The sequence below is a fragment of the Scyliorhinus torazame genome, chromosome 5 (assembly GCF_047496885.1).
Source record: "Scyliorhinus torazame isolate Kashiwa2021f chromosome 5, sScyTor2.1, whole genome shotgun sequence".
NCBI classification, from domain to species: Eukaryota; Metazoa; Chordata; class Chondrichthyes; order Carcharhiniformes; family Scyliorhinidae; genus Scyliorhinus; species Scyliorhinus torazame.
In genome coordinates, this window is record NC_092711.1 from 197,862,926 (window position 1) to 197,888,210 (window position 25,285).

The 25,285-nt window shown below is 50.8% G+C and overlaps 1 protein-coding gene across 4 annotated transcripts in view; it reads left to right on the forward strand.

Moving 5' to 3' along the window:
• LOC140420865 (gamma-aminobutyric acid receptor subunit gamma-4-like) overlaps nt 1–25,285 on the forward strand; it is a 559,891-nt gene that overhangs the window by 494,313 nt on the left and 40,293 nt on the right. For 2 of the 4 annotated variants that reach the window (XM_072504961.1, XM_072504960.1), the window contains one exon: nt 18,776–18,975. The exons of 1 other annotated variant lie outside the window; for it this stretch is intronic. In XM_072504961.1, coding sequence (XP_072361062.1) covers nt 18,776–18,975 — 200 coding nt within the window. Of the gene's footprint in view, nt 1–18,775; nt 19,090–25,285 lie in introns of all 4 variants that reach the window. One more of the 4 variants, XR_011946626.1, reaches the window with a different exon arrangement.

A 25,285-nucleotide genomic window follows, 5' to 3' on the forward strand; every position in this document is an offset into this window, starting at 1 on the left:
GAATTCCGCCCCCGCCGGTTGCCGGATTCTCCGGCACCAGATATTCGGCGGGGGCGGGAATCGGGCCGCGCCGGTTGGCGGGCCCCCCCGCGCGATTCTCCGGCCTGGATGGGCCGAAGTCCCGCTGCGAAAATGCCTGTCCCGCCGGCGTAGATTAAACCACCTACCTTACCGGCGGGACAAGGTGGCGTGTGCAGGCTCCGGGGTCCTGGGGTGGGGCGATTTGGACACGGGGGGTTCCCCCACGGTGGCCTGACCCGCGATCGGGGCCCACCGATCCGCGGGCGGGCCTGTGCCATGGGGGCACTCTTTTCCTTCCGCCTTCGCCACGGTCTCCACCATGGCGGAGGCGGAAGAGACACCCTCCACTGCGCATGCGCGGGAATGCCGTCAGCGGCCGCTGACGTTCCCGCGCATGCGCCGCCCGGAATTGTCATTTCCGCGCCAGCTTGCGGGGCACCAAAGGCCTTTCCCGCCAACTGTCGGGGCGGAAATTCATCCGGCGTGGGCCTAGCCCCTTAAGGTTGGGGCTCGGCCCCCAAAGATGCAGAGCATTCCACACCTTTGGGGCGGCGCGATGCCCGACTGATTTGCGCCGTTTTGAGCGCCAGTCGGCGGACATCGCGCCGTTTCCGGAGAATTTCGCCCCTGTTTGTTTCTTTAAGAACTCATCCTGGTACATTTACACAAAATTAAATCGGAAACTATTCTGTGAATACATTCAAATATCCTTGAGACACTGAAGAGTGAAAGCAAAAACTTCAAAATAATAGTGACTCCAGGGGCGATATTCTCCGTTATCGGCGCAAAGTCCGCCGATCGGCGCAAAAAACGGCGCAAATCCGACTTGCGTCACGCCGCAAAAATCGTCGCGAAGTCTCCGGCCCAAAATGGGCTAGCAGCGACGTGACTGGATCCGCGCTTGCTCACGTGGTTCACGCCGTGCAGCATCATACACGCCGCACGGCGTGACGGCTCATAACGACACGCTGCTCCCCCCCACCCGACCGGAACACCCGACCGGAACACCCGACTTGATGGCTGACCGCCGCTCAGCCCCGAGGTTCCAGTCACGGGATGTGGAGGCGCTCCTGGACGCAGTGGAGCAGAGGAGGGAGGCCCTGTATCCCGGACACGGCCGCAGAGTTGCCCCACGCCACAGCCGGCGTCTGTGGAGGGAGGTGGCAGAGGCCGTCACCGCTGCGGCCCTGACACCACGGACAGGCACCCAGTGCCACAAGAAGGTGAACGACCTCATCAGAGCAGGCAGGGTGAGCCCATATCCCCCCTCCTCCATATCCCCCCTCCCCCATATCCCCCATATCCCCCCTCCCCCATATCCCCCATATCCCCTCCCCCATATCCCCCCTCCCCCATATCCCCCATCCCCATATCCCCCTCCCCCATATCCCCCCTCCTCCATATCCCCCATATCCCCCCGTCCCCCCTATCCCCCCTCCCCCATATCCCCTCTCCCCCATATCCCCCATATCCCCCCTCCCCCATATCCCCCCTCCCCATATCCCCCATATCCCCCCTCCCCCATATCCCCCTCCCCATATCCCCCCTCCCCCATATCCCCCCTCCCCCAAAACCCCCATATCCCCCCTCCCCCAGATCCCCCCTCCCCCATATCCCCCCTCCCCCATAAACCCCATACCCCCCTCCCCCATATCCTCCTCCCCATATCCCCCATATCCCCCCTCCCCCATATCCCCCTTCCCCCATATCCCCCCTCCCCCATATCCCCCATATCCTCCCTCCCCCATATCCACCCTCGCCCATATCCCCCATATCCCCCCTCCCCCCATATCCCCCCTCCCTCATATCCCCCATATCCCCCCTCCCCATATCCCCCATATCCCCCCTCCCCCATATCCCCCCTCCCCATATCCCCCCTTCCCCATATCCCCCATATCCCCCCTCCCCCATACCCCCCTCACCCATATCCCCCCTCCCCCATATCCCTCATATCCCCCTCCCCCATATCCCCCCTCCCCCATATCCCCCCTCCCCATATCCCCCCTCTCCCATATCCCCCCTCCCCCATATCCGCCCTCCCCCATACCCCCCCTCCCCCATATCCCCCCTCTCCCACATCCCCCCTCCCCCATATCCCCCCTCTAATTGGGGGATCATCGCGTCGGGGCATCATGGCCTCATGTCTTAGAGTACAAGAGAAAGTTAGCTAAGAAATATAAAAACTGACATTTAAGAAAAGAAAAGAGTAACTAAGTGAACGTTGGTCCCCTAAAGAGTGAGTCTGGGAATTAATTATGGAAAATAAGGAAATGGCGGTGAACTAAACCGACATTTTGATCTGTCTTCACTGTAGAGGATACAAGAAACATTCCAGAAATAATTGTCAATCAAGAATCGAAAGAGGGAGGAATTTAAAACTATCACCAGGAAAAGGGTTCTGAAAAAATTATTAGAGCTAAAGGATGACAAGCCCTAATGGACTTTATCCTAGGGTCTTAAAAGAAGTGGCTGCTGAGGTGATAGATTCATTGGTTTTAATTTTCCTAGGCTTTGGAAATATTCCATCAGGTTGGAAAACAGTGAATGTAACTTCTATTCAAGAAAGTGGTTGTAGAGGGTTGTTTTTCAAACTGGAGGCCTGTGACCAGTGGTGTGCCTCAGGGATCGGTGCTGGGTCCACTGTTATTTGTGATTTATATTAATGATTTGGATGAGAATTTAGGAGGCATGGTTAGTAAGTTTGCAGATGACACCAAGATTGGTGGCACAATGGATAGTGAAGAAGGTTATCTAGGATTGCAACGGGATCTTGATCAATTAGGCCAGTGGGCCGACGAATGGCAGATGGAGTTTAATTTAGATAAATGTGAGGTGATGCATTTTGGCAGATCGAATCAGGCCAGGACCTACTCAGTTAATGGTATTGCGTTGGGGAGAGTTATAGAACAAAGAGATCTAGGAGTACAGGTTCATAGCTCCTTGAAGGTGGAGTCGCAGGTGGAGAGGGTGGTGAAGAAGGCATTCGGCATGCTTGGTTTCATTGATCAGAACATTGAATACAGGAGTTGGGACGTCTTGTTGAAGTTGTACAAGACATTGGTACGGCAACACTTGGAATACTGTGTGCAGTTCTGGTCACCCTATTATAGAAAGGATATTATTAAACTAGAAAGAGTGCAGAAAAGATTTACTAGGATGTTACCGGGACTTGATGGTTTGAGTTATAAGGAGAGGCTGGATAGATTGGGACTTTTTTCCCTGGAGCGTAGGAGGCTTAGGGGTGATCTTATAGAGGTCTATAAAATAATGAGGGGCATAGATAAGGTAGATAGTCAACATCTTTTCCCAAAGGTAGGCGAGTCTAAAACTAGAGGGCCTAGGTTTAAGGTGAGAGGGGAGAGATTCAGAAGGGCCCAGAGGGGCAATTTCTTCACTCAGAGGGTAGTGAGTGTCTGGAATGGACTGCCAGAGGTAGTAGTAGAGGCGGGTACAATTGTGTATTTTAAAAAGCATTTAGATAGTTACATGGGTAAGATGGGTATAGAGGGTTATGGGCCAAGTGCGGGCAATTGGGACTAGCTTAATGGTAAAAACTGGGCAGCATGGACTGGTTGGGCCGAAGGGCCTGTTTCCATGCTGTAAACTTCTAAGAAAGGATAGAGACAGAAAGCAGGAAACTACAAGCCAGTTAGCTTGGGGAAATGCTGAAATCTATAATTAAGGAGGTAATAGCGGGGCGCTTAGAAAATCTCCATGCAGTCAGACAGAGTCAACATGGTTTTGTGAAAGGGAAATCATATTTGACTAATTCACTATTTTAGTTATTTGAGAAAGAAACAGGTAACATGGAAGAAGGGAACCTATTGAAGAGGTGCACTTAGATTTCCAGAAGGCATTTGACAAGGTGCCAGATTAAAGGCGACAGCATCCAATAGGAGCTCATGTTGTAGGGGTAATATATTGGTATGGAAAGAAGATTGGTTAGTTAGCAGGAAACAGAGACAGCATGAATGGGTCATTTACAGGTTGACAAGCTGAAACTAGTGGGTGCCACTGGAATCAGTAGTCTCTAACTATTTAGAATTTATGTCAATGATTTGGATGAAGGAACCAAATGTACTATTGCTAAATTTGCCAATGATATACACAGGTAGATGGAAAAGTAAGTTGCCAATAGGACATAAGGGGTCTAAAAAGGGATAGGGACAGGTTATGTGAGTGGGCCACAGTGTCAGTCAGTTTTCTCATTTGTAGCTCTCTCCAGTTCCGAAGAATGTCATATTGGACAAGAAACATTAGGAGGTATTTTACGCCTGCATTTGCCGCAGGCACACATGTCGATGTTGATGCAAAATCCCACAAGAGCCAGAAACCAAGACTCTCACCCACGAGATTTCAGGCTCTGATTTCTTCCCCCATCCTCCTCAATGAAATAACAGGGTTCTCGCTCAGGAAGGTTAGGAACCTCATTTCAATACATTTGAATACATTTAAGTATAGTTAGCACGCTTTCCCACTGTAGTGACCCCCCAGCCCCTCCGCATTGGGAATTACACCCTCGCTGGCGTGATTTACAATAGGTTTTTCAAAATTTGAACCAGCTGGAGGGAATCCGCCAGGGACGCACAGGTAAATATAGCCCCGGGGGAGAGGGGGAACCTGCCTGGGCAGTACCCTGGCACTGCCCTTCAATACTGCCTTCTGGCACTGTAGCACTTCCCTCTTACATGGCATTCTGGAAATGCCCCCTGGCACTGCACTCCGGCAGTGCCATGGGGCAGTGCTAAGGGGTAGTGCCGCGGAGTTCCATGTGGTGGGAACCCGCCTATATGGGGAGGAAGGCATGTGCATGGAGGGGGGAGGGTCCCATGGGGGAGGGTCTCTCCGTGTCCATGGGGGGGGGGGGGGGGGGGCGGTGTTCGTCGTTCTTGTTGGTTCCTGAGATCTGGAGCACTCCTTAAAAACGGCGCTCAGATCTCCAGAAAGCCGATCCAGCGTGGGACACACCTCCAGCATTTTTCTTGTAAGTACTGGACAATACGGAGAGAACAGCTGGTGAGATTCACACCGCTTTCCTCGCTAGGTCCAGGAATTAGAAGATATTAAGTAAAATTCCGCACATTATCTCTGATTCTCTCTCCACAGAGGCGGTCTGACCTGCTGAGTTTTCCAGCATTCTCTGTTTTATTCCTGTGCTAAGAGACCTGAGTACAAATTCCAGACTGGCATGTTAATGCCAATATTGAGGGTGCTCTGCACTTCTAGAGGCTGGTTTAGCACAGGGCTAAAGAGCTGGCTTTTAAAGCAGACCCAGGCAGGCCAACAGCACGATTCAATTCCCGTACCAGCCTACTTGTGACAATAAGCGATTTTCATTTCATTTAGAGCTGCCATTTTTTTGATCAGACCTGAAACTGATGCCCTCTGAAACAGTGTAAAATAACCTATGATGCTATTTTGAAAATAAGCAGAGGTATTGCTCAAGCGTTCTGGTCAATATTTGCCCCTTAATCAACATCACACAAACAATTGTGGTTTGCAGGTACTGGAGTCACTAATTGGCTGCCATGTTTGTTGTAATGCAGAAGGAATTACATTTCCAAGATGTGCAGGTTAGGTGGATTGGCCATGCTAAATTGCCCCTCAGTGTCCAAAGATGTGCAGGTTAGGGTATGGGAATAGGACGAGGGAGTAGGCCTAGGTAGGGTGATCTTTTGGTGTGTGTCGGTGCAGACTCAATGGGTCGAATAGCCACCTTCGGGCAGCAGGGTGGCACAGTGATGAACTCACAGCGCCTGGGACCCAGGTTCAATTCTGGCCTTGGGTGACTGTCTGCGTGGGGTTTGCACGTTCTCCCCGTGTCTGTGTGGGTTTCCTCCGGGTGCTCCAGATTCCACCCACAGTCCAAAGATGTGCAGGCTAGGTGGATTGGCCATGATAAATTGCCTCTTAGTGTCCAGATTTTGCTGGTTAGGTTACAGGGTTATGGGGATAGAGTGGGGACATGGGTAGAGTGCTCATTCGAAGGGTCGGTGCAGACTTGATGGACTAAATGGCCTGCTTCCACACTGTCGGGATTCTACGATTCTGCACTGCAGGGATTCTATGTTTCAAAAGTGCAGCATTGCTTGGGAAGTATTTTAAAATACCCTGCGGTCATGACTGACTCTCTAAGAATAACTCAGGGCTCTTTGCCAACCATCTGGAACTAATCCTGGGTCCATTACCCTGATCTAATCATGGAGTCTAGCTGCACCCACATAATCTACAACCCTTGGGGGCGATTCTCCATAATGGAGCCCAAGCGTTCGCACCGTCGTGAACGCCATTGCGTTTCACGATGGCGCGAAACGGGCACAGGGACGACCGATTCTGGCCCCCACAGGGGGCCAGCACGGCACTGGAGCAGTTCACGCCGCTCCAGCCTCCTTTCCCGGCGCCAAATGGGCGCCACGCCAACCCGCGCATGCGTAGTTGGGCCGCACCAACCTGCCCATGCTGGGGCACTTCTTCAGCACGCCGGCCCCGACTCAACATGGCGTCGGTGTTCAAGGGCTGGCCGTGCAAGAAAGTAGGCCCGGGGGGGGGGGGGGGGGGGGGGGGTAGAGGCTGGCCCGCCGATCGGTGGGCCCCGATCGCGGGCCAGGCCCCATCGAAAGAGCCCCCTCCCCCCCCGGTGAAGGATCGCTTTTCCCCGACCCACAGGCCGCCCCCTGACCATTCGCGCAGAGTTGTATCTCTGTCGTATCCACGCGGCCGCTCGGCCCATTCGGGCCGGAGAATCGATGGCCCCGCCAATTCCAGCGGCCCATGGCCGGCACCGCGTCGAACGCGCTGGCGCGAATGGCACCGATTCTCCACACCTCGGGAGAACCCCGCGCCGGCGTCGGGGCGTCATGGCACGGTTGCATGACCTGGCGCGGGACTCGGAGAATCGCCCCCTCTTATCTTCATGGTTTCAGAGGACCTGGTAAACCATGACCAACTTGTCTGAGAGGGTTGGTGAACCCAATCTTTTGGCACTGTTTATTCTAAAGTTTCCCAAAGGTCAAGACTTGAGGCCAAAGGTAGGGTGGGAGTGTTGGTTAAACCCTGGGTTTACCACATTATCGGAGATTGCACTTATTCTCCAGCAACAGTGAGACTGATTTATGGGGCTGAGCTTCAGCACAGAGTGTGAAGCAAATATTTAAATATGCTTTTGCCACAGCTCCTCAAATGATTAATGACCCTGTGGTGCAGCGAGCAGACTAGTCAAATATGCCACCTCAGCCATTTGACCCAATAAAAAATCTTGCCTAATCTCCACTTACTCCATCCTTTCTGTTTATAGCTGAAACTCGCAGCAGTTCAGGATATGTTTGATTCAAATGTACTTTATTTGTCAAATTCACGCCAGTCTTTTTGAATTTTGTCCAACAGTGTCCAATATGTAGAAACAAGCTGAGAATTGAATCAATATCAAGTGGGGTTAGACTGTCACCATTGTACTCGTCAATGTTCTATTTGATTAAAATCTCAGTCTTTTGGATTTTCTACTTGCTGAAGTGGTGTTTACCGCTTTTCTTTTGCCCTTAATGAAATCCCATTTCTGGGGCGAAATTCTCCCCAAACGGCGCGATGTCCTTCGACTGGCGCCCAAAACGGCGCCAATAAGACGGGCATCGCGCCACCCCAAAGGTGCGGAATGCTCCGCATCTTTGGGGGCCGAGCCCCAACATCGAGGGGCTAGGCCGGCGCCGGAGGGATTTCCGCCCCGCCAGCTGGCGGAAACGGCCTTTGTTGCCCCGCCAGCTGGTGCGGAAATGACATGTCGGGGCCGTCAGCGGCCGCTGACAGTTTCCCGCGCATGCGCAGTGGGGAGAGTCTCTTCCGCCATGGTGGAGACCGTTGCGGAGGCAGAAGGGAAAGAGCGCCCCCACGGCACAGGCCCGCCCGCGGATCGGTGGGCCCCGATCGCGGGCCAGGCCACCGTGGGGGCACCCCCCCCGGGGTCAGATCGCCCCGCCCCCCCCCCCAGGACCCCGGAGCCTGCCCACGACGCCTTGCCCCGCCGGTAAATAGGTACTCTAATTTACGCCGGGGGACAGGCAATTTATCGGCGGGACTTCGGCCCATCCGGGCCGGAGAATCCAGCGGGGGGGCCCGCCAACCGGTGCGGCCCGATTCCCGCCCCCGCCGAATATCCGGTACCGGAGACTTCGGCAACCGGCAGGGGCGGGATTCAAGGCGGCCAACGGCCATTCTCCGACCCGCTGGGGGATCGGAGAATGACGCCCCTGATCTGGAATAAATTATGTTAAAGTTCCAGGCTGTTTGCTGATGATTGCACAGTGTTCATTCAACTCCTCAGATACTGAAGTAGTCCGTGCCAAATGCAGCAAAGCCTGGACAATGTTCAATATGTGACAAGTAATATTCACTCACCAAGTGCTGGTAATGACCATCATGGAGTGCCCCACAATCAACATCCTGGGCCTCCACATTGAGCAGCCACATAAATGCCATGACTGTAAGAGTAGTCAAAGGCCAAGAATTCTGCAGCAACTAACTCACCTCCGGACTGCCCAAATACTGTCCACCATCTACAAGGCAAAAGTCAGGAGAGTGATGGAGCACTGTCCACTTGCCTGGATGAAAGAAGGTCAACACCATCCACAGCAAAGCAGCCTTCTTGTTTGGCATCCCCATTCGGCAGCTTAAACATTCACTCCCTCCACCACCAGTGCACAGTGACAGCGAGAGACTCCTTTGACAGAACCGGTCAAATAAATGATGGGCACAGACAGCAAATGCATGGGGACCCCGCCACCTGCAAGTTCCCCCATCAGAACAGATCATCCTGACTTGTAACCATATTGATGTAGCTTCATTGTTGCTGAGTCAAAATCCTGGAACTCCCTTCCTGACAGCACATAGGCTACAAGAGGAAGGCCCTCTACCACCTGCTCAAGCACAACGAAGGATGGATAATAAATGATGTCCTGCCAGCTATGGCCGTACACCAAGAATGCATAAACAAGATCTGTGTATGTATCTACCCTTTATTTTCAATGCTTTGTGTGACAATGAGTTCTACATTCTCACTTAATGGCTGCCGGGTCAAGGGACTGAGCAGGAGTGAGAAACAGCGTGGATCGAGGCGCACCCGGCCAGGTGATAAGAGAGAGGAGCTTCAGAGTGAGAAACATCGTGGAGAGAGGAGGACCCGGCCAGTTAAAACAGCCGGAAAAGGGAGAGAAGTTTCAGAGTGAGAAACTGCATAGACGCGAGGTATACTGAATGGTGGAGTAGGTTCGAGAGGCTAAATTGCCTGCTGCTACTCCCAGTTCTGGTGTTCTAAGAAAGAACTATTCTGTCTGATTTCACCGTCCAGCTCTTGATCTGTAACCCTGTAGATAACAGCACCAAAAGCACAAATCTAGTGTTCTTGATTAATAAGGAGATTTCTTGATTAATGTGGAGATCAGGGTCTTGGGGCGAAAGCAGGAAAATGGGGATGAGGAACATATCAGCCATGATTGAATGGCGGAGCAGACTCGATGGGCCAATTGGCCTAATTCTGCTCCGATATCTTATGGTCTTATGGAGAGGTGGACCCGGCCAGTAAAATCAGCGGGAAAAGGGAGAGCGGCTTCAGAGTGAGAAACAGCGTGGAGAGAGGTGAACCCGGCAAGTTAAACAGTGGGGGCAGGGTGGGCGAGTAAGGGAAAGGTGCTGTGGGCGTGGGAAGATCCCACCATAACCAAAGTGGGAAAAACAAACGTAAGTTCATTGGTTGGTAAGTAACTGGTAATTCCATAGAATGATCGATTTCCTACAGTACAGAAGGAGGCCATTCAGCCCATTGAGTCTGCACCAACCCTCTGAAAGAGCACTCTACATTGGCCGACTGACTCCCCTGCCCCAACCCTGTAACTCCGTCTAACCTTTGGATACTTATAGGGCAATTTAAAATGGCCCATCCAGATAACCTGCACATCAGTGGGGGGATAAGGGGAATGTAGTCATAATTGGGGATAGTATAGGGGAGTATAGACCCTGTTCCATGTGACCAGGATCGAGAATACTGGAGTTTGTGTTGCCTACCTGGTGCCATGGTTTGTGATATCTCACCTGGGCTGCAGAGGAACTTGGAGTGGGAGGGTAAAGATTAGTTGTTGTGGTCCATGTAGGCACCAACGACATAGGTAGAACAAGGGTAGAGATTCTGCTAAAAGAAAATGAGTAGCTAGGGACTAAATTTAAAAAGCAGAAGAAAAAAGCTAATATTCTCTGGATTACTACCTGAGCCACGAGCTAATGAGCACAAGGTCAATAAGATTAAAGAGGTAAATGTGGGGCACAAAGGTTGGTGCAGGAGAAATGAGTTTGAATTCTTGGGAGATTGGCACCAGTACTGGAGAAGGTCGGAGCTGTTCCGATGGGAAAGTCTTCACCTGAATCATGTTGGGACCAGAATACTGCCAAATCACATAAGTAGGGCTGTAGATTTTAAACTAAATAGTGTGGGTGGGGAGGGGGGCGGTGAGAGTGTTCAGTTGCATGGAAAATTAGAAAAACACAGAGCAGAAGGTAGGAGTGAAGGTTAATGATGGGACAGAATGTGTGAATGTCATATTGCACCAAGGAATTCAAAAAGGCAGTGAAATTTCTGAATGGAACAAATTTCATGGCTTTGTGGCTGAAAACACAAAGCATTCAGAACAAAATTAATGAATTAACAGCATAAATAGAGATGAAGGGGTGTGATTTGGTGCCGATTACTGAGATGACAAGGCCAGATCTGGAAGTATAATACCCAGTATTTAGGAAGGATGGGGAGATCAAGACGTTGATTCAATCTGGTTAGAAATAAGAAATAACAAGGGAAGGAAGTTGCTGGTAGGTGTAATATATAGGTCCCCAAACAATAGTTCTGCAGTGGGGCACAGTATAAACCATGAAAGACTGGGGGCTTGTAAGAAAGGTATAGCAATTATCACGGATGATTTTATTATGCACATGAACTGGATTCATCAATTTGGAAAGGGTAGCCTCAAGGGAGAGTTCATTGAATGTATGAGAGATTGGTTCCACAACATATTGGTTCACAAAACAATCAGAGAGAAGCTGGATTTGGTATTGCGTAGTGAGGTAGGATTAATTAATGATCTCATAGTTCCGGGGAACAGTGATCATAACATGCTAGAATTGCAAATTCATGTTTGAGGGCAAGAAACTAAAGTTCCACACTCATGTTCTGGAGTTAAACAAAGGTAATTATAGATATGAGGACACATTTAGCCTGAGTGGGCTGGGTAGGAAGGCTAAAAGGTAGGACAGTTGACGAGCAGTGGCAAATGCTTAAGGAGATGTTAAATTTCTCCCAACCAAAATATATTCCAGAGAGGAAGAAGGATTGTAAGATGGGGAGAAAACATCCATGGCAAATCAAGGAAGCTAAAGATAACAAAGTCAAAAATTAAAGCACACCATATTGCAAAGGCCAATGGCAGGCTGGAAGATTGTGAAACTTTTAAATATCAACAAAGAGTTACTAAAACAGAAATAAAAATGGAAAAGGTAAATTATGAAAGAAACGAGTGCAAAATATTAAAAACGATAGCAAAAGCTTCTACAAGTACATAAAAGGGAAGTGAGTATCTAAAGTGGATGTTGGTCCCTTAGAGAATAAGACTGGAGAATTAATAGTCGGGAACACAGAAATGGTGGTGACACTAAACCAATATTTTCCCTCAGTTTTCATGGTGGAGGACACTAGAACCATTCTATGAGTAATGCAGAGGTAAAAGGGAGGAATTTAAAATAATCATCATCAATAGGAAAAAGTACTGAGCAAACTATTGGTATTGAAGGCAGACAAGTCTCCAGGGCCTAATGGCCTACATTCTAGGAAGTGGCAGCGGAGATGGTTGTTTCATTGGTTATAACATTCCAAAATTCCCTGGATGAGGGAAAGGTTCCAGTGGATTGAAAAATGTTAATATTCAAAAAGGCAGAAAGTAGGAAATTATAGTTAGTTTAACATCTGTCATTGGGAAATTGTTAGAATCCATTATTAAGCAAGTAATGTCAGGAAATTTGGAAAATCAAAACGCAACCCATCAGAGTCAGCATAGTTTTATGAAGGATAAATCATGTTTGACTAATTTGCTCGGGTTCTTTGAAGATGTAACAAGCCAAGTGGATTATAGCGACCCTATAAGTGTAGCATATCTGGACTTCTGGAAGGCATTTGGCAAAGTGCCGCAGAGAGGGTTGGAGTTCCACATGTATAAATGTGAAATTATCCATTTTAGTTGGGAAAATGGAAAGGCAACTTATTATCTGAATGGAGAGAAACTTCAGAGTACATCAGTACAGAGGGACCTGGGTGTCCTCGTGCATGAATCACAGAAAACTAGTGGGCAGGTAATAAGGAAGGCAAATGGAATTTTGGCATTTATTGCTAAAGGAATAGAGTATAAATGGAGGGGAGTGTTGCTGCAACTGTACAAGGCATTGGTGCCACTACACCTGGAGTATGGTGTACAGCTTTGAACCCCTTACTTAAGGAGTGGTATAGTTGCATTGGAGGCAGTTCAGAAGAGGTTCACTAGATTGATGAGGGGTTTGTTTTATGAAGAATGGTTGAGCAGGTTTGGCCTATACTCTCGAGTTCAGAAGAATGAGAAGAGAACTAATTGAGGTATATAATAAAATAAATGTATTGTCAAAGTAGACTTAGAGAGGATGTTTCCTCTTATTGGACATTCTAGGGGTTGGTTGAGCACAGTGCTCTAAACAGCTGGCTTGTAATGCAGAACAAGGCCAGCAGCGCGGGTTCAATTCGAAAAGGCGCCGGAATGTGGCGACTAGGGGCTTTTTTTACAGTAACTTCATTGAAGCCTACTTGTGCCAATAAGCGATTATTATTTTTATTAGAATGAGAGATCATAGTTTTAGGTTAAGGGGTAGCAGATTTAAAACAGAGATGAGGAGAAATTACTTCTCTCAAAGGCATGAAAATCTAAGGAATTCATTATCCCAAGTGTGGTGGATGCCAGCACATTGAGTAAATTTAAGGATTAGATAGAAAGATTATTAATAGTAATGGGTTGAAGGATTATGGACAATGGACAGGAACGTGGAATTGCAGCAGAGAGAAGATCATGATCGTATTGAATGGCGGAGTGGGCTTTCGCGGGGCTGAATTGCCTCCCAGTTCTTGTGTTCTCTTTCTGTGTAAAGAGGAAAATATAGCTATTGTTTCAGAGAGCCTAGAGGCCGATCCTGATTTTCACTGCTTAACACATTGGTGAGGAACAGTGTCAAAACTAAAAATCAGGGAACTGTTATTGTCACAAGTAGGCTTCAATGAAGTTACTGTGAAAAGCCCCTAGACGCCACATTCCGGCACCTGTACTCAATGGCTTTGCATTTAATTTATATTCGTAACCTAACCGATAGAATTAAACACATCAACAGGGAAGCTGGTTGGGACGACATGAGTTTATCATCATGAATGACTATCTGAGACTTCAAAGAGTCTAAGACTAGGTTTTAGCTGAATGTGCTCTGTTACTGGGAGCCTTGCGTGCTGGGAGTTAACCACGCATTGAGACTCTACCCACATTCACCCTCAAAACTGCGTTCACCATCACCCCCAAAAGTGCACCTACCATCGCCCCCCAAAAACCTCACCAACATTCACCCCCAAAACTGCACCTACAATCACTCCCAAAACTGTGCCAACATTCACCCCCAAAACTGCACCCACATTTACACCCAGAATTGCACACACATTTACCCACAAATACTCTGCCCACATTTGCCCCCAAAACTGTGCCCTCATACACCCAGAGACTCTGCCCACATTCACCCACAGAGACTCGGCCCACATACACTCACAGAGACTCCGCCCACATTCACCCACAGAGACTCCACCCCCATTCACCGACTGACTCCCCGCCCCAATCACCCATTGAGTCCCCGCCCGATCACCCACTGAGTCCCCGCCCTCATTCACCCACTGATTCCCCGCCCTCATTCACCCACAGAGACTCCGTCCTCATTCACCCACTGACTCCCCACACCAATCATCCATTGAGTCCCTGCCGCATCACCCACTGAGTCCCTGTCCCCATTCACCCAGTGACCCCCCGCCCCAATCACCATTGAGTCCCGCCCCATCAGCCACTGTGTCCCCACCCCCATTCACCCACTGACTCCCCGCCCCCAATCACACACTGAGTCCCTGCCCCAATCACCCATTGAGTCCCGCCCCATCACCCACTGTGTCCCCACCCCCATTCACCCACTGACTCCCCGCCCCCAATCACACACTGAGTCCCTGCCCCAATCACCCATTGAGTCCCTACCCCATTACCCACTGAGTGCCCATCCCCATTCACTCACTGAGTCTCCGCCCCCAATCACCCACTGACTCCCCACCCCCAATCACCCACTGAGTCCCTGCCCCATCACCCACTGAGTCCTTGCCCCATCACCCACTGAGTGCCCACCCTCATTCACCCACTGACTCCCCGCCCCCAATCACCCACTGAGTCCCTGCCCCATCACCCACTGAGTCCCTGCCCCATCACCCACTGAGTGCCCACCCTCAGTCGCCCACTGAGTCCCCACCCCCATTCACCCACTGAGTCCCTGCCCCATCACCCACTGAGTGCCCATCCCCATTCACCCACTGAGTCTCCGCCCCCAATCACACACTGACTCCCCGCCCCCAATCACCCACTGAGTCCCTGCCCCATCACCCACTGAGTGCCCATCCCCATTCACCCACTGAGTCTCCGCCCCCAATCACACACTGACTCCCCGCCCCCAATCACCCACTGAGTCCCTGCCCCATCACCCACTGAGTGCCCATCCCCATTCACCCACTGAGTCTCCGCCCCCAATCACACACTGACTCCCCGCCCCCAATCACCCATTGAGTCCCTGCCCCATCACCCACTGAGTGCCCACCCCCATTCACCCACTGAGTCTCCGCCCCCAATCACCTACTGAGTCTCTGCCGCCCCGGCAGCACATTGGCGCAGTGGTTAGCACTGCTGCCTCACCGCGTGGGTTTCGCCCCCACAGCCCAAAAGATGTGCAGGGTAGGTGGATTAGCCACGCTAAATTGCCCGTTAATTGGAAAAAATGAATCAGGTACTCTAAATTTATTTTTTAAAAAGAGTCTCTGCCCCCATTCACCCACTGCATCTCCGTTACCATTCACTAACTGCGACTCCGCCCATATTCATCCATCTCGACTCTGCCCACATTCCATCACAGACTCCGCTCACATTCACCCACTGGGACTCTGTCCACATTCACCCACGGAGACTGAGCCCACACACATAATAATAATAATCTTTATTATTGTCACAAGTAGGCTTCCATTAACACTGCAATGAAGTTACTGTGAAAATCGCCTAGTCGCCACAATCCGACGTCTGTTTGGGTACACTGAGGGAGAATTCAGAATGCCCAATTCACCTAACAAGCACATCTTTCGGGACTTGTGGGAAGAAGATGAAGCACCCGGAGGAAACCCACGCAGACATGAGGAGAACGTTCAGACTCCACACATACAGTGACCCAAGCTCGGAATCGAACACCGGTCCCTGGCGCTATGAAGCAACAGTGCAAACCACTGTGCTACCATTACAGTAACTCCGCCACAAAATTACTCAGCCCTCATTCACCCACCGTGACTCTGCCCTCTTCACCCACAGACTCCATCCCTATTCACCCACAGACTCCGCCCACAGAGACTCCGCCCACATTCACCCACAGAGACTCCGCCCACATTTACCCACAGAGACTCCGTGCACATTCACCCACAGAGACTCCGCCCACATTCACCCACAGAGACTCCGTGCACATTCACCCACAGAGACTCCGTGCACATTCACCCACAGAGACTCCGCCCACATTCACCCACAGAGACTCCTTGCACATTCACCCACAGAGACTCCGCCCACATTCACCCACAGAGTCTCCGCCCACATTCACCCACAGACTCCATCCCTATTCACCCACAGAGACTCCGCCACATTCACCCACAGAGACTCCGCCCACATTCACCCACAGAGACTCCGCCCACATTCACCCACAGACTCCATCCCTATTCACCCACAGAGACTCCGCCCACATTCACTCACAGAGACTCCGCCCACATTCACCCACAGAGACTCCGCCACATTCACCCACAGAGACTCCGCCCACATTCACCCACAGAGACTCCGCCACATTCACCCACAGAGACTCCGCCCACATTCACCCACAGAGACTCCGCCCACATTCACCCACAGACTCCATCCCTATTCACCCACAGAGACTCCGCCCACATTCACCCACAGAGACTCCGCCCACATTCACCCACAGAGACTCCGCCCACATTCACCCACAGAGACTCCGTGCACATTCACTCACAGAGACTCCGTCCACATTCACTCACAGAAACTCCGCCCTCTTCACCCACAGACTCCATCCCTATTCACCCACAGAGACACCACCCACATTCACCCACAGAGACTCCGCCCACATTCACCCACAGACTCCATCCCTATTCACTCACAGAGACTCCGTCCACATTCACCCACAGAGACTCCGCCCACATTCACCCACAGACTCCATCCCTATTCACCCACAGAGACACCACCCACATTCACCCACAGAGACTCCGCCCACATTCACCCACAGACTCCATCCCTATTCACCCACAGAGACTCCGCCCACATTCACCCACAGAGACTCCGCCCACATTCACCCACAGAGACTCCGTGCACATTCACCCACAGAGACTCCGCCCACATTCACCCACAGAGTCTCCGCCCACATTCACCCACAGAGACTCCGCCCACATTCACCCACAGACTCCATCCCTATTCACTCACAGAGACTCCGTCCACATTCACCCACAGAGACTCCGCCCACATTCACCCACAGACTCCATCCCTATTCACCCACAGAGACACCACCCACATTCACCCACAGAGACTCCGCCCACATTCACCCACAGACTCCATCCCTATTCACCCACAGAGACTCCGCCCACATTCACCCACAGAGACTCCGCCCACATTCACCCACAGAGACTCCGTGCACATTCACCCACAGAGACTCCGCCCACATTCACCCACAGAGTCTCCGCCCACATTCACCCACAGAGACTCCGCCCACATTCACCCACAGAGTCTCCGCCCACATTCACCCACAGAGACTCCGCCCACATTCACCCACAGAGACTCCGCCCACATTCACCCACAGAGACTCCGCCCACATTCACCCACAGAGACTCCGTGCACATTCACCCACAGAGACTCCGTGCACATTCACCCACAGAGACTCCGTGCACATTCACCCACAGAGTCTCCGCCCACATTCACCCACAGAGACTCCGTGCACATTCACTCACAGAGACTCCGTCCACATTCACTCACAGAAACTCCGCCCTCTTCACCCACAGACTCCATCCCTATTCACCCACAGAGACACCACCCACATTCACCCACAGACTCCATCCCTATTCACCCACAGAGACACCACCCACATTCACCCACAGAGACTCCGTGCACATTCACCCACAGACTCCATCCCTATTCACTCACAGAGACTCCGTCCACATTCACCCACAGAGACTCCGTGCACATTCACCCACAGAGACTCCACCCACATTCACCCACAGAGACTCCGCCCACATTCACCCACAGAGACTCCGCCCACATTCACCCACAGAGACTCTGCCGACAGTCACCCACAGAGACTCCGCCCACATTCACCCTCAGAGACTCCACGCACATTCACCCACAGAGACTGCGTGCACATTCACCCACAGACTCCATCCCTATTCACTCACAGAGACTCCGTCCACATTCACCCACAGAGACTCCATCCCTATTCACTCACAGAGACTCCGCCCACATTCACCCACAGAGACTCCACCCACAGTCACCCACAGAGACTCCATCCCTATTCACTCACAGAGACTCTGCCGACAGTCACCCACAGAGACTCCACCCACATTCACCCACAGAGCTCCTCCCTGAGACTCCGCTGATGTTCTCGCGCTTCTCATTGTCCGCCTCCCTGAGACTTCGCACAATGACTGCGCATCATCCACTCTGTTCACTGATGGTGCCTCCCTTCCCCTTGGCCCTCCACCCACAACCCCCCCTCATGTCTGCTCCAAATCAATGCCGACAGTCCTCTTACAGCTATCTATTAGACTTTCATTGGGATTTGAAGCCATGTCGTGGTTTAGTATCTCTGCCACTGCATCAGCCAGCACCCATTTTTATCAATTCATATTTGAACCATGGACGTCAATGACAATTTGTTGGCCATTCCCAGTTATCCTGACTGTGTGGCTTTCAGGGGCCATGCAGACGGTGGTGAAGATTCCATGTTGGCATGGGACTAGATTCACATAAAGACCAGGCCAGCTAATGCGGCAGATTGCCCTCGCTAAAAGACATTTGTGAACCCATTGGATTTTCCAGGCAACTTTTATTTTACTGACACAGGTTTCTTTGTTGTTTTTATCTATTCTAATGATAGGATTTGAACTAATTCTTTCTGGACTTTTAGTACTGAGGCTGTGCATCACCCAGCTAAAAAAATGCAACTGTATGAATTGAAACTGTGAGCTTCTTATTCCCTGACTGTTTCATTGAGTCACTGGCTGAATTAATGAGGTACAACATGTGGGAACTAGGAAGGTTTAGCATCGAGATCAAAACTTCCTGAAGAGCCCAGCTCTGTAAAAATCTGCATTTATTATTTTGTTTGTGTTTTTCAGGCATCACTACTGTGTTGACCATGACAACACTCAGCACTATCTCCAGGAAAGCATTGCCCAAGGTCTCCTATATCACTGCCATGGACCTCTTTGTCTCGGTCTGTTTCATCTTTGTCTTTGCTGCGCTCATGGAGTATGCCACCCTCAACTACCTTGTAGGGACCAAGAGACCCAACCTCACAAAACGCAAACTCAAACCTGTACGTGTCTAATGACCTGACGTCTGATTTCTTCACCAAACAGCGTTTTGTTCCCATGTAATTTCTATGGGCAAGTGGATTGGTAGATCTATACTTGAAGAACTTAAACCAATTGTGAGTGACCGAGTTGGCTTTGGTTAGCTTGGGGCTGGAAAGTTCAGTGGCTGTCAGTGGACAGTTTCCTAGTCTGCACCCATGCATGTTGGCGCCAGGGTCTGGGGAAGGGGCAAGTACAGACCGTGCCAAACAGCAGGGCTTCCGAACCCAATCCATATGTTGTAAACGGAGTGCCTCATTGTTCAGACTAGACAGACAGTGCTGCAGACCTGACAGACCGACTTAAATACAAAACAGCTGTCAGGCCGAGAGTTCTGATTTTATAAAAATCCAGTCGGTCAATGTCGATTCCGCTGAGCTGCTGCGGATCTTCAGCTTTGCAGTTCCGATTTGTTTTTGAAAAGCCAGTAAGAAAGCCACAAAGCTGCCCAAAGATTAGCAACAGCTCAGCAACTGTAAGGCAAGTGTTTGTTTGAAAAATTGGATGTCAAGTGTGTGAGCTTAAGGTAGAGTAAGTGTGCGTTTAAGAGGGTGTGTGTGTTTAAGAGAGAATGTGTGTTTAAGAGAGAGTGTGTGTTTAAGAAAGAGTGTGTGTTTAAGAGAGTGTATGTTTAAGAGAATGGGTGTGTTTAAGAGAGCGTATTTAACAGTGTGTGTTTAACAGAGAGTGTGTGAGTGTATGTTTAAGAGTGTGTATGTGCGCGTGTGTTTTAGAGAAAATGTGTGTGCTTAAGAGAGAGCGTGTGTGTGATTAAGAGAGATTATGTGTGTGTGTGTGTTTAAGAGAGTTTGTGTGTTTAAGTGTGCGTGTATAAGAGAAGGTGCGTATATTTGTGTGTGTTTAAGAGAGTGTGTGTTTACGAGAGTGTGTTCAAGAGAGAGTGTGTGTGTTTAAGAGAGAGTGTGTGTTTAAGAGAGAGTGGGCGGTGATGTGTTAATTAAGTTGGTTCAACGTTGACTGCAACTGGATGCAGTGAAACCAGAAACAGGCTTCTGACACAGGAGATGGTCCAACACTGTTTTATTGAATTTCCTGATTGCTGTACATAGTCTGCTGTGAGTTGATACTCTTATCAATTTAACTGATAACCTCCTACTGACTTGACCAGACTAACTCTCTCCCTCATGAGTACCTCACTGGCTTGTGCACTCTTAATATCTCAGTAGCTGTGTCCTGTAGAGAGAGGGAGAGTCTTAATGCCCTGTGTGCTTTATAGTGGTGGTGTCCTGTCTGGTGGTTGGTTGTTATGTGTCGTGTGTGTTCATTGGTTATCCTGTGTGTCAATCACTGCCTGTCTGCATCTCATTATATACATGAGTGGATATTATGACATCTCCCCTTTCTGAAGTAAATTTTGGAATGTGGCGATATATATACATGCATGATCATATACAAGTGGTGAATGAATGAACATATGTACATGGGAAGGTGTCTATCATGCAGATACAGAGCAAACTGAACAAAATTTACAATATTTAATGTTATAGATTCAGTCTTTGTGGCGGGCGACAAATTCTTGTTGATCGCCTCAGAGGTGGCGGGGGGGACGCCGGCACTTGGACAGGCGGGATTGCTGCCACGTCGGTGGCCTCATGGAGAGGCGGGATCGCTGCCAGATCGGTGGCCTCATGTTGCGAGATGTCCGGAGGAGGCATGATGACATACGGAGAAGTGCGGCCAGGCGGTGGGCAGGGAACTTTTCGTAGCGCCCTCCTGTTGCGCCTAGAATGGAGCCATCAGCCATTTGGACAACAAAGGACCTGGGGGCAGCCTGCCTGACAACAACAGCTGGGGCTGACCAACCTCCCTCAGGCAACTGGACGCAAACAACATCGTCTGGAGCCAGCGCAGGTAGATCCTTGGCATGAGCATCATACTTGATCTTCTGCTGGTCCCTGGATCGCTGCACTTTCTGCAGCACCGTGAGGCGGTCAAGGTCTGGAACATGGATGGCTGGAACAGTCGTCCTCAGGTTGCGGTTCATGAGCAGCTGCGCCGGAGACAAACCAGTCGACAGAGGTGTTGCCCTTTATGCCAACAGCGCCAGGTTGAAGTCCGAGGCTGAGTCTGCAGCCTTGCACAGAAACCGCTTGAAAATATGAACCCCTTTTTCGGCCTTCCTGTTTGATTGCGGGTAAAGGGGACTGGATGTGATGTGACTGAAGTGGTAGGATCGTGCAAAGTCGGACCACTCTTGACTGTAGAAACATGGGCCGTTGTCACTCATTACTGTGAGTAGTATGCCGTACTTGGCAAACGTCTCTTTGCAGGCTTTAATCACTGACTTGGACGTGAGGTCCGACAGTTTCACCACTTCCGGGTAGCTGGAGAAGTAGTCGACCAAGAGCACGTAATTACGCCCATTTGCGTGAAAGAGGTCTATCCCCCACCTTGGACCATGGAGAAGTCATGATCTCTTGCTGTTGCAATGTTTCCTTGGGTTGAACTGGTTGAAACTTTCGGCATGTTGTGCAGTTGAGGACTGTGTTGGCAATGTCCTGGCTGATACCAGGCCTGCCGAGCTCTGCATCAACATTTTTCGACCCCAAGGTGACCCTCATGGATCTGTCTGAGCACCATGGCTTGCATGCTTTGGGGAATGACGATTCTATCTAGTTTAAGAAGGATCCCCTCGACAACCGTTAACTCATTCTTAACGTTGAAGAACTGGGGGCACTGCCCCTTTTGCCAGCCATGGGCAAGGTGTTGCATCATGGGCTGCAGTAGAGGATCTTTGGCAGTTTCTTCGCGTATCTGGACAACTTGTTCATCAGTGGCTGGGAGGTTGCTGGCACACAACTGCACCTGTGCCTCGATGTGGCGAATGAAGTCCCCCGGTACACATGGCCTGGTGATGGATCGGGATAGGGCATTCGCGACGATCAGCTCCTTGCCCGGTGTACAGACGAGTTTGAAGTCATATCGGCGGAGACGAAGAAGAATTCACTGCAGCCGAGGTGTCATCTTATTTAAATCCTTCTGGATTATGTGGACTAAAGGCCTGTGGTCTGTTTCCACCGTGAACTTCAGCAGACCGTATACGTAGTCATGAAACTTGACAATTCCAGGAGACCCAGACACTCCTTTTCGATGTGGGCATACCGTTGTTCAGTCGGAGTCATGGCCCTGGAGGCATATGCCACTGGAGCCCAGGACGAGGAATCGTATCGCTGGAGGAGCACCGTCCCAATGCCTTCCTGGCTGGCGTCTGTGGATATCTTGGTATCCTTGGTTGGTTCAAAGAATGCCAGTACTGGGGCTGTGATGAGCTTTGCCTTCAGCTCAAGCCACTCCGCTTCATGTGCGAGAAGCCACTGGAACACTGTCGACTTTTTAACGAGATGCCGGAGGGCCGTGGTGTGGGATGCCATGTTGGGAATGAATTTTCTGAGAAAATTTACCATCCCGAGGAAGCGGAGGACTGCCTTTTTGTCCTCTGGTGTCTTCATAGCATTGATTGCCAGCACCTTGTTGGCGTCAGGTTGCACACCTTGCTGTGAAATGTGGTCACCTCAAAACTTGATACCAAACGAGCATTGGGCCCTGTTGAGCTGGAGGCTATTTTCATGAATCCTCTGGAAAACCTGTTTCAGGCGAGCAATGTGATCCTTGGGCGTCATGGACCAGATGATCACGTCATCTACATAGACTCACACTCCCTCGATGCCCTCTCTCATTTGCTCCATTATGCAATGAAATACTTCGGAAGCTGAGATGATACCAAAAGGCATGCGGTTGTAGCAATACCTGCCGAACGGAGTGTTAAAAGTGCACAGCTTCCGACTGGACTCGTCCAGCTGAATTTGCCCGAAGCCACGGGAGGCGACCAGCTTGGTAAAGAATTTGGCGTGAGCCATTTCACAGGACAATTCTTCACGCTTCGGGAGCGGGTAATGCTCTCGCATGATGTTGCAATTCAGGTATTTGGGCACAATGCAAATGCGGTGTTCGCCAGAGGGTTTCTTGATGCAGACCATGGACCTGACCCAGTCTGTGAGTTCCATGACCTTTGAGATGATGCCCTGGTCTTGGAGCTCTCGTAGCTGCATTTTCAGACGATCCTTGAGAGGAGCCGCCACCCGGTGTGGTGCATGGATGACTGGGGTGGCATTCGGCTTGAGCAATACCTTGCAGCGATATGGGAGCGTGCCCATCCCATCAAACACATTGGTATTGTGTGAGAATGTCGTCTATCTCAGCCTGGAGATTCGCATTGGGCGAGGCCGTCGCCGGTGTTGAGGACATGGCATTAACTCGCTGTACCAGATTTAGGAGTTTGCATGCGCGGGCACTGAGCAGGGATGCCTTGTCAGGCCGTACGATCTCGAATCTCAACATCGCCTTGATTGCCTTGTAAGATACACCTAGCTGACACGACCTACTGGCAGCTATGGCATTACCATTGGAGTCAAGGAGCTGGCAGGCTGGTGGAAGAATGCTAGGTTGGTGTCGGATGCTGTCGAGGTCCGACTGTGATATGAGGTTCGCAGACGCGCTAGTGTCCAATTTAAATCGGATGCGAGACTGGTTGACCGTGACGGCACACCACTCGTCGTCAGGATCCACACTGAGGATCGAAAGGTGGTTGGCAGGCACAGTAGAGACCAACTCGCGTGTGGTGATGATGCCCACCCGATATGGGGACTCGAGGCAGTCAGCATCGGGGTGCGTTGGGCTGTCTGGATCAGAATCCTGCACGCCTTGTTGTACGCAGCGGACACGTCTGCGCTGCAGCTCGGATCGCTGGCTGTTGTTCGGTGGAGCGGACCTGCAGAAGGTGGCCAGGGATTCCACACTGTCGACATCGCCTGCCTTTGGCTGGACATTGCCGCTTTAAATGGGCGGAGCCACAATTCGGACACGTCATGACGCTGACGTCAGCACGTTCTGTGCGCCATCGCGCATGCACAGTGCGGTCGGCCGATGTTTACGCATGCGCCTCAGGGTCTTCGGCCTCATCATCCACCCGGTCGTGGTGCACATGCGTGGGGACCCGAGAAAAGGGCGCAAAGTGGCCACTCTCCCCGATGCTCAGGCCTTGCATTTTTGCTATGGCCTGCACCCTTTCTGCCTCGTGGGAGGCCAGTTTTGCAGTTTCCTCCGCCCTGGTGCAGGAGTAGCGATTTCTGGCATGCTCATGGACAACAAATATTTCAATGGCGTCGGAGAGGGTCAACTGTTTGATTTTGAGGTGCTGCTCCCGCAGAAAATCGGACTGGACCCCGAAAGCGATCTGATCCCGGATCATGGAATCAGTCGGCGAGTCATAATTACATGACTGCGCTAGGATGCAGAGATGGGTCAAGAAGGACTGAAAAGGTTCATCCTTACCCTGAAGCCTCTGTTGGAAGATGTACCATTCAAAGCTCTCATTCACCTCAATGTCGCAGTGGCTGTCGAAATTCAGTAGAACTGGCTTGAACTTTGTCTTGTCTTCGCCATCGGCAAACATAAGCGAGTTATGGATGTGGATGGCGTGATCCCCCGCAGTCAACAGGAATCTTTCTGGCATCCGATGCTGCCTCGAGGTCGGAGGCCTCGATGTACAGGAGGAACTTTTGTTTGAAGACTTTCCAGTTGGCGCCGAGGTTCCCGGAGATCCGGAGTTGCGAAGGAGGCTGGATCCTTTCCATGCTGCTGGATGGCTGCTTGCTGGTCGTTGCAGATTCACTCGAGGTAGGTTCGTTAGGATTAATAGCACTCTGGTACCATGATGCGTTAAGTAAGTTGATTCAACGTTGACTGCAACTAGATGCAGTGGAACTAGAAACAGGCTTCGGACACAGGAGATGGTCCAACATTGTTTTATTGAACTTCCTGATTGCTGTACATAGTCTGCTGTGGGTTGACACTCTATCAATCTAACTGATAACCTCCTACTGGCTTGACCAGACTAACTCTCTACCTCATGGTAATAGTGCTCACTGGCTTGTGCATTCTCACTATCTCAGTAGCTGTGTCCTGTGGAGAGAGGGAGAGTCTTACTGCCCTGTGTGCTTTATAGTGGTGGTGTCCTGTCTGGTGATTGGTTGTTATGTGTCGTGTATGTTCATTGGTTATCCTGTGTGTCAATCACTGCCTGTCTGCATCTCATTATACACATGGATATTATGACAGGTGGGATTCTCTCAGCCCTGGGCCGGAGAATCGCCGCAACCAGCGCGAATCGCACCATTCCGTCCCGACTCTGGGACGCAGAGCAGCGAATCGGTGCCATTGGTGCCGGCGCGGTCGTCACGGCGCCGGCGGCGG